At 43.9% G+C, this 10178-nt stretch overlaps 1 protein-coding gene across 1 annotated transcript; it reads left to right on the plus strand.

Annotated features, from left to right (window-relative positions):
• The first annotated feature begins 1286 nt into the window (after nt 1–1286).
• Nucleotides 1287–4688, plus strand: tob1b (transducer of ERBB2, 1b). The gene is made up of 2 exons (XM_069156208.1): nt 1287–1487; nt 2534–4688. The coding sequence occupies exon 2, from the start codon at nt 2696–2698 to the stop codon at nt 3731–3733; it is 1038 nt and encodes a 345-aa protein (XP_069012309.1). The 5' UTR covers nt 1287–1487; nt 2534–2695; the 3' UTR covers nt 3734–4688.
• Nucleotides 4689–10178: the final 5490 nt, after the last annotated feature.

Here is a 10178-nt window from a genome sequence, read left to right on the forward strand (position 1 = left end):
ATATACGCCTCTGAAATAATACTGACCGCCCTGCTGTTCTCTCTGGGGAGCCTGTAAGTAGCTGGCAGCTCTCCAGACAAAAAAAAAAAAAAAAAAAAAAAAAAAAAATCAGCTTTTCAATGTAATATTTACAGACATGGCATACGGCATTGAGTGGGTTTCTCTGTCAGGAGATACTTTTGTCTCTTGAGCCCGTCCCCACCTCTAAAGAACAGTCTGTCTACTCCCCCTCTCCTGCCCTGCCACCTCCCTCACAGCTGCATAATTCATGTGGCATTGTATTTATTGTGCAAACACAGTGCGGGAGCCCATGTTAGGTAAGAACAGTCGGTGGCGTCAAACACCTTGGGTCTGACAGGGGAGAGCTTAAAGCGCTGCACTGCACAGCTGTTCAAAACAAGTAGCCGGCATGCAGGCAGAGCAGCCGGGATCCGTTGTGTAACAATTCATTTTCACAATCCACAGACCTTATAATGAAGAGAATTTTATCACTTGTATACAGCCGCAAAAGAATGACAACATTTACACAGATGGCCATTATGAGATCTGTTTTGTTTAAAAAGTGCCCGACACTGTGCTGTATCACCGGACACCGCTCTCAGAAAGGGAGTGCTGTCAGGGAGATATAGATACACAGCTACAGCTGGCTCAAGGGACATCAAAATGTCATTGGTGAGGAGTGAGGAACACAACCAGTGACAGGTGTGTCCCTCCGCCACGGTGGCTGTTTGCTCTGTTTAACCCTGTAGTGGTAAGAGAGGAGCCGGATGTGATTTAATTTCAGTCCTCTCTTTGGCTGACAACAATAATTACACATGCTATTCAGCATTATAAATTACAACAGAGTCTTTGCTCCGCCCTGGCTCTCTTGCACAACCTCTGAGCACAGAGGACCTTAGTGAGGACTTGGTGTCACATGAAACAGACATGTCCAGACATGTCAGTCTTTTACCCTTCAACCACGTTGAGGTTGGAGGTTTTTCAACAGAATTTCAGGAATCATATTTTGCCCCAAAGCTTTCAAATGGTATTTCAGCTGAAACCTGCCTCGAAAAGTAGTCCGGAGCACATGAAAGGCAAATCACTACCGTAAATAGAACCCCGTGGTTGATTGACCACGAAGTCATCCAATCACAGCCGCAGCTCGGGCGGCTGTCGGTGACGAAGCAGCGCTCGGCCAATAGAAACACGTTACTGGGTGTTGACCTCTGTGAGCCGCATCACCACGTCCTCCATGTCCGTGGCGGAGGACTACTATAAAAACAAACCAGCCCAAGTTTCAAAGGGCAGAGTTGTAAAAACTCCCAGGCTGTGGGGAGTTAGCTTGACAGCCTGTGAATTGGAATTCATCTAAACCCCACAGAAGCAGACTCGCCTGGAGCACTTCAGAGACAACGTTTTGTACATCCAGTAGAAAGCTGCTGCTGTGCAGGTGAAACGTTTCCTGACTCTGGCTTGTGCAAGAAGGACCTGCGTTGAATTCCCATGTAAGTAAATCCCAACTTACCGTCGCCATAACATTCATTTCTCGGAGCCCGAAGCGGCCGTGCACGGCTTCCTTCCTCCTATTGAGTCTCAAACTGGGACGCTCGATGATCGTGTTATTGTCGTATATCCGGGCTTCAGCCACCAGTTTATTAAAGTACTACGTAGCTGGCTGTCGACCGAGGTGGATGTCGGTGAAGGTAAAAGCGAATTTTCTTCTTCATTTTGCCGTTAAGCGTGACGTTGGCTAACTGACCGTCGGCTCTCCGTCGGCCCGTCTCTCGGCTCGTTGCTCAACGACGTCTCCTCCGGGTGACGAGCTGGTCGAGCTAAACATTAACCGTGTCTGACGTCTTGATGGCCGGCCTGCTGCGTTTCTGTTCACACCCTCCATTAAAGTTGGTCGTCTGTCACAGCCAACCGTCGAGACAAAGCGAGCCGTTTCTGTGCTCACTGCCGGTGTCGTCATGAAGCGAGTCTCTCTCTGTCCGCGGTGGTTTCAGCCTCTGAATGATCATTATGTCACGGCAAGCGTGCCGGTCTACCTGCTGTAGCACCTGAATAACCTGGTTGGATCACTTGGAAGATAATAAAAATAAAAAAACATTCTCCCACTTCGACGCACGAGGCAGGATTTTATTTTTTATATTTTTTATATATTTTTTATTTTTTTGCCTAAACATGTCAATGTGAGGCAATCGAAAATGCTCCTGGTGATTGACACCTGCCATCAGACCCACCGCCCTCCGCAGAGGTCAACCATGGGTGCGTTTATCTGTCACACCAGACCGCTGGGGAACACGGGCTCTGCTGACACCGTCTCTGAGTCAGTGGCCTGTGTTTATTTATAGCTGCTGATATTGTACAGCTGATATCCAGCCAGGCTGTGCCATAGGGGATGAAGTGGTGGTGGTGGTGGTGGGGGGGGGGGGCGGTGAACGTGGATGAATATTGGGAAATGAAATGTCACTGATTTGTAAAGATGGCTCGTTTTGGACTGTTTTAACAGCTTCGGGATCATAATACCTTCCCTTTCTTTCCGTTTCAGGATCCTGAACCTAACGGCGCTGCAGGACGGATATTCATTTTGGCAACAAGCGCTGAGTTTTTTTCATTACACTGATCACTGCTGCCTTGGAGGTTTTTGCAACGCTCAAACAAAAAGCAACTCTGTGACGGTGTAAGAATCGCCCTCGCCACTGAAGCAGCTATGCAGCTTGAAATTCAAGTAGCACTCAACTTTATTATTTCCTATTTATACAACAAACTCCCTCGACGACGTGTGAATATCTTCGGCGAAGAGCTCGAGAGGCAGCTGAAGAAAAAGTATGAAGGTCACTGGTATCCCGACAAGCCATACAAAGGTTCGGGGTTCAGGTGCATCCATGTAGGGGAGAAGGTGGACCCTGTGGTGGAGCAGGCAGCCAAAGAGAGCGGGCTGGACATCGAAGACGTCCGGAATAACCTCCCTCAGGACCTTAGTGTGTGGATTGATCCATTTGAGGTTTCCTACCAGATTGGGGAGAAGGGGCCGGTCAAGGTGCTATATGTGGATGATAACAATGAGAACGGGTCAGAGCTGGACAAGGAGATCAAGAACAGCTTTAATCCTGAGGCCCAGGTCTTCATGCCAATCAGCGACCCCGTCGGGGCTTCCTCGGAGTCCAGCTCCCCCTCCCCTCCTTTCGGGCAGTCCGCTGCCGTGAGCCCATCCTTCATGCCACGCTCCACCCAGCCCTTAACCTTCACCACTGCCACCTTCGCTGCCACCAAATTCGGCTCCACAAAGATGAAGAGCAGCGGCCGCGGTAACAACAACAACAACAACAGCGGCAGTAGCAGCAAAGTGGCGCGCACTTCCCCTACCAATAACCTGGGTCTGAATGTCAACACCCTCCTGAAGCAGAAAGCCATCTCCACCTCCATGCACTCGCTGTACGGGCTGGGCCTGGGGCCGCAGCAGCCGCAGCAGCCGCAGCCGCAGCAGCCGCCGCAGCAGAAGGCCTCTGCTCTCTCTCCCAATGCCAAGGAGTTTGTGTTCCCCAGCCTGCAGGGCCAGTCCAGCCCCGGAGCCGTGTTCCCCGGGGAGGGCTCCCTCGGGCTCGGCCCACTGCAGTACAGCAATGCCTTTGACGTGTTTGCAGCCTACGGAAGCCTCAACGACAAGTCCCTCATGGATGGCCTCAACTTCAGTCTGAGCAACATGCAGTATTCTAACCAGCAATTCCAGCCAGTCATGGCTAATTAAACTCATCATCCAGATGTTATTTATGAATGATGGTGGCTCAAAGAGAAGGAAAAACAAAAACGCACACTTAGAAACTGGACTTAAGGCTATAGTGTCTAGTCAGTGAAGCGCATGTGCCCAAGGGTGTTTTTACTGTGCCCCCTTGAGTTTGTTTCTACTAAAAGCTTGTTGTACAAACACATCCAAGCTTGGTTACTTCAATTCAACATGCATCATTGTTTTTCTTTTTCCTTTTTGCCAACCAAGCACAAATTTTTTTACTATGTTGAGAAAATACTCCCAAAAAAAAACAAAAACAAAAAAAAAACCTTCAAGTTTTGGCCTCTTACAGTATTTTACAGGTGGTAAGATAAGGCTGGTTTTTATGAATTGGCACTACTAAATGGGGTTACTTGGTCTTTTTCTAATTGTATAATTTAATTTAGTACAGAGTTTGTAAGATATCAGAGTATATATTGTTTCTATGACATGTTGTTGCATTTATATCTTTTTACTACTCCAGTGATCTGTGATGGCTGCAGCAGCTTTTCCTTATTTTTTCTTTTTTTAAAGATAATTGTTAAAGAAATCCATCTTTAAAAAAAAAAATACATCAAATATTCTAAAGATTGTGTACAGAATATTCCTTAGTGGTGGAATTCAAGTGTAGGAATATTTGCTTTTTCTGAGAGATGAATTGTATTTTCTGTTAAGAGGTTAAAAAGATTTTGCTATACTATGGACAAAATGTAATCGTATGAATATTAATTTTGTACCTACATTGTGCAATACTTGATAAAAAATACGGTATAACAAAGTATTTTGAGTCAGTGTCTTACATGTCAAGAGGGACTGAAATAGTTTATATTGTTAAGTTTGTATTAAATGCTTAAAAATTATATGCTTGTCTTTATTTTTTTTAATTTCATATTTGCACCCTGGTCTTTTTAATAAAATAAACTCCAGTTGAACATGATCTGTGGGAAGCGGACTTATTTATTACTTGTTTAACACTGACTTCTCTTTAATATTTAACCAGTGTCGGTCTTTGCCAAACGGATGATGTTGTTTGTGAGCAGATATCGGTGTTGGTCACGTGACTCGGTGTAGTGGAGGCAACATGAGGTGAAAACCACGCGTGATATCTCATGAACTGTAAACTCTGGATGTGCTCAGACCTTGAACGCAGCGGTTAACGCCGCGGCTGCGCCGACAGGCGGGTGGGCTGTTCATCATCCGTCCTTCCAGAATGATCCGTCGCATAAATATAAATCCTCACCCGAGCCCGTCTTTGTTTATTTTAAGGCAGGTATGTGTTGCTGTGGGAGAAAGGCAGCAATCAAACTCTGTGTCGTGAAGCGGAGTTCAGAACGAGCCAACCGTTCAGAGCTTTTAAGACATAATCACATCTGCAATTTGGTATGACTCAAAGGTCGGAGGAGGAAAATAGCTCGTGTGCTGCATGTTTTAAAGGACAGCTCCTCTCCGCCTCGTTATGCACACAGAAGTGTCATTAACACTGAACAAACGCAGCCACCTAAACACACCTCGGAGCTTGTTTTAGACGCTCATACAGGACTGTGTTATATCGGTGTTGATTTCCTGAAGCTCCTCATCCAGAGAACAACACTGTGGAAGCGCCCTCATGTATTTATTTTCATTGTGTATGTTCTCTCATTCTGGGTTTTGCTTTATATGTAAAGAAATCTACATTCAGTTGCAGCGTTGTTGTATTTTCAACGCAACAACGCCGCGTTCAAATTCATCCTTCGATGAAAACACAGAACTATCATCAACCTGCCTTTCTAAGGTGACACTGAAAGATGGTCCGTACCGATGCATCCGTGTTTAAGAGACATGTTACTGTTGATGGTCGAGATGGAGCTGATTTTAACATTTCATACAGTTTGGTAGTTTAATAGTGTTTCTCAACCAAGACCAATTTGTCCCTCTAAAGGGCATTATTACATCTGAAAGAAGGGAAAACTACATTTTCTTTTAGGATTTTCACTAATGTTTGTGAAGTATTTGCATTATTTGGGCCTCAATTCTTTTTTAAGTGAAACCATCTGAACTGTTTAAGGGGAGAAATCACTTTTTGGTTGAACTACGAACAACTCTCAGACATGTGAAAGGTGAAAATGCTCCAAGCAGACTTCCCTCTATTGTGTAATTTCTTGCATTAAATTATTATATTCAAATTAAGGTGAACTCTTAACTTTTTCAGGTCCTTTAAAACTGAAATACTCACTTTGAGAGCAAGTATGTCAAATTTGTCCTCATCTCCAGTACTGTAGTAAATGTACTTAGTTACTTTCCTCTTCCGCATTACAGTCTGGTCATGTGCAGCAGGTGTGGACCGTCATGACAACCTTAAGTAGTGTGAGATGCTTGTGTGTTTCTGAATTCTGTTTGCGTTAATGAAATCCAAATCTCTGTTTAGATTTGCTGTGGCAAATAAATTGCTCAGAATCCCCGGCGTTGCAAATTAATTCCTGCGGGGCGCGGGGGTGTAGCTCGCAAAAGGATTAGAGAGAAAAGCAATTTTTGCTAGTTGCAGATCCTCCCTTGTGAGACAGAGTCGCGTTGAAAACATTCTCGGTTGATGTTGTGAGTGACGTCAGCGTCTCTGTTGTGGAGACACTTCGCTCTCTGCTTTCATAACTAGTTTCTGTCACATGACACGCCCCTTTTTTGGGATCAAACTAAGTGATACTCGTCAGTAAATATTCTTATCCAGTCAGTTATTTTTTATTTTTTTTTATTTCTGGAACTAAATAGTCCACTTCACATTGTTTACTGGGTCGGCATGAACCAGAGAAACTATTGTAGCCCTCAGCTCAAATAGTTTTCAGAAGGTATTGAAGTCTGTCGAGGCCTCGGAGTCCGAGGGGAAAACAATATTCAAAACACACACACACACACACACACACACACACACACACACACACACACACACACACACTCAGTTCCACATGACCACCTCAGCTCTCTGGGATAAACAGGCCCACAGATGGTCCGGTGTCACACCAGCTGGGAGACTCCCAGGGTGCGAGGTGTTGCCTTGCTGTGACTCCATCTTGTCCGTTCCACAGTGTGCTCTCCCTCTGCTTCAGAGAGATACATTCCTGACATGAGCTTCATTTATTACTCACAGGTCCTCATCGCACTGTATCTGTCACACGCCTAGCAGTGTTTGAGCGCTCTACATGCCGGACTTGTATTTGTTTTGAAGGGTGTTTCTGGGCCGAGGCGAGCGCTGCAGTGTTTGGAGGTGATATGAATTCCATGCTACGAAGAATAGAGGAAGCAAAGAAAGGTGGAGTTTTTATAAATACCTTACAGTAAAAACAGTGTGGAAGTTTAAGGCCAAGTAAAAATGTTTTCACTTTTTTACTGGGCATTCGATAAGAAGATATTCTCATGCCTGTATGCTAAATATGAAGCTGACAGGCAGCCCAGCTTCGCAAAAACACCATCCACATTTCTCTAAAGCTATAAAGAAAAGCTATGAACACCTTTTCACGGTGGACATTTGGACTTGTCATCGTAGGGACGGCGCAGGTGGAATTAATGATGGCTCAGTTCCATTTAGTGTCCCGATGAGCAGTGAACCAACATGCACAAAGGCAGGACCTCCCTTTAATACACCTGTTCTACAATGACAGGCCAAAATGTCTGCTGTGAAAAGGTCTGTCAACAACTGAATACCTACTTTTGAAATGTTTGCCATAAAGTTGGACATTAAAGGAATAGTTTGGGGACCTTTTGGGAAATGCAGTTATTTTCTTTCTGTACGCACACACTGGTGCTGCAGCCAGTTAGCTTAGCTTAGCATAAAGACTGAAAACAGATGTATACTGTAAATTATGGTTTTATAAGGAGGGTAACCTCATGTAGTCTTGTCCCAGGGACATATCAGTTTTCCTTTTTGTTTTGTTCAAATTAAAACTAATGGGACATAAGATATTATGTTTGAGTTGTTGGAATTTGGACAGAACCGGGCCAGCTGGTTCCTCCCTCTCCTCCTGTCCTGACGTGCTAAGTGTTGGTTTGGAGGAGCTTTATTATTACCAAACACACCTGAAAGTGATATCCGTCTTCATCCATTTCACAGCAAGAAAGCAAAAAAAGCGGGATTATATATATTTTTTTGATTACATCTCTCATAAGACTCAAATTCTTGAGAGATGTAGTCACTACTTCCATAAATATTTTTGCTTTAGTCTTTTTGATGAGATAATGTCACTTATACATCTTACTTAAATAATTACTCAACAAGTGAAACTGCAAATAAAACCACCAGTAGAATTTACTTTAAACCTCTGTTTGAAGATCTAGTTGGCTGCTATGCTCTAAAACCGCAGTGTTTACGAGACAAAGGACAAGAGTGAGTCATCCTAAAGTGCAGCTGAAACACTGAACTGTGTTTTAACACAGTGGTGTGAATCACAAGGCTGCCAGCAAGGACAGATAGGTCCAAATATTTCAGCACAATGCCAGGGTACAAAGAGAGGAGCTGGGAGGAAAATGTTTTGGACTGTAGTTGATGCCAGATGAGGGTTTTAAATCAGTTGGCCAGAAATGACTTATGAACAAATATCACACTTTCTCCATTGTCAATATGTGCTATACTGTAGGATTTGACCTTGGTCAACACTGTCAGTTCTATACCGAGCCTGCGATCAGAGCTGTTGCTGTCCTGAACGTGAGGAGAGCACCTGTTCCTGGTTATTGAGTTTGGCGTGTACAGTCTGGCGGTGACATTTCAGAGGCTCGAGGGCCAGAGATACCGCCACGCGAGCGGGAAGCACATCTGCATTTCAAGGAAGCTCAACATTTCACTTGATTCAAATAAAAAAAATAATAAAAAAAGACCAGAGAGAAGAGAAGATAAAGAGGATATAAAAAAGCTCCATCCAGTCTGTGTTATTCGCTGATAAACCCGGAGCTGAGACTTTAATGAATACAGGCTGCGCTGCGTTTGGCCAGGACAGAACCTCAGTCAGCCACTGCTTTCAAGTGCTGCCAACTCGTTTTAGTGGGGATCATCCATTCGACCCTATTCTTATTCCAAGCCAGACAATCATTCAACCTAAAAGCACCACATCTCAGCAATATGGAGTCATAATCCATATTTCATTGTGGCTCCATAAGCCTGAGAGGGAAGAAAGGAGCCGAACGTATTGTTGCTGTGGCACTTTCTCTCTCCTGCTCTGCCTCGCTGTTTGTTTTGGTTCGAAGGCGCAGTTGAAGGTTACAGTAACGAAAGGGTGTTTCACACTTCAATAGGTTTAAAAATAGACCTTGCAGGGTTTCTGCGTCATCTTAGGAGAATCCTCGCCACTCATACATCCCCCCCCCCTCCCGCCAGCCAATCAGGCCTGACTCCACTGTAGGGACTGCTCTACAGCATTGGAACAATTATTTCCACTCTCATCGGCATCATAACCTGCTCTGACGTGACGCCCAGAGAGGAATGAATACCCTTTTGAGGAACCTGGGTGGGTCACTCTCTGGAGTTATGCAGAGTACGCTGCCCTCTTAAGTCAGAGGTATGTAGAGAAGCAGGAAGAGCAGGCAGGTCTGCAGGAAGAAAACTGTGAAAGATAAAAAAAAAAAAAAAAAGACTGAGACAAAGGAGGGAGATACAGAGATGTTTTGCAGACTACATTAATGGCAAGCCATGTAGTCATGACAACACATTTCCTTCACCTTTTCATGTTGATAATGGCTCGCTGAAGCAGAAGGGAGTGCACTAACTGTTGAATTAGGCCCGGGCAATTCACCAAGGCAAAAAAAAAATTAAAGTGCACTGCAAATGTCTTTCCTTCACAGGTATAACCTTTTTTATTAGAATGTGGGAGGCTCAGAAAACTCTTCAGGGTCCCCCAGGTATCGGCTCCTATACATATAATCAGCGGGAAAAAGCAGGGTCAGGTGTTTCTATAGAGTGGAGATAATGGGGATGAAATCTCTGTACTGCAGCGAGGCGTCAGATCTGTGAGCTATCGGAGTTTGTTTTATCTCCACTGCCTCAATTATTATAAAAGAAATGGGGATTTTATGTGCCTGGTTTTTAACTGTACTTATACAGTCAGCTGATTTCAAATGACTGATATGCAAATATTATTTCCATTCCTGTCAAGTAAATCAAAGCCAAGCTCCAAGAATACAAAAGGTTTACTTGTGACTACTTAAAAATGATCAGTCAATTAATCAGTTAGTTCACAAACAGGAAATGAATCAGTAACTTTGACAATTGATTAATCACTAAAATCTCAGAATAAACCACATTATTGAGTTAATAGTATACGAGTACATCAAATACAGGAATTGCTCCTGTTTTATATATTTGTAAATTATATATCTTATTATATATCAGATATTTTTAAGGCAAAACATGGGCTTTTGGACAATTGTGATGTACACACATCCCCAGATTAAAACCAAATACATTTTTAGT

This window comes from Embiotoca jacksoni, unplaced genomic scaffold (genome assembly GCF_022577435.1).
Source record: "Embiotoca jacksoni isolate LCO1_2020_lvr unplaced genomic scaffold, fEmbJac1.0.p SCAF_20, whole genome shotgun sequence".
NCBI lineage: Eukaryota > Metazoa > Chordata > Actinopteri > Embiotocidae > Embiotoca > Embiotoca jacksoni.

What these genes read in the sequence shown, in the direction of transcription:
- tob1b (XM_069156208.1), top strand. Translation starts at nt 2,696, where the DNA reads ATGCAGCTTGAAATTCAAGTAGCACTCAACTTTATTATTTCCTATTTA.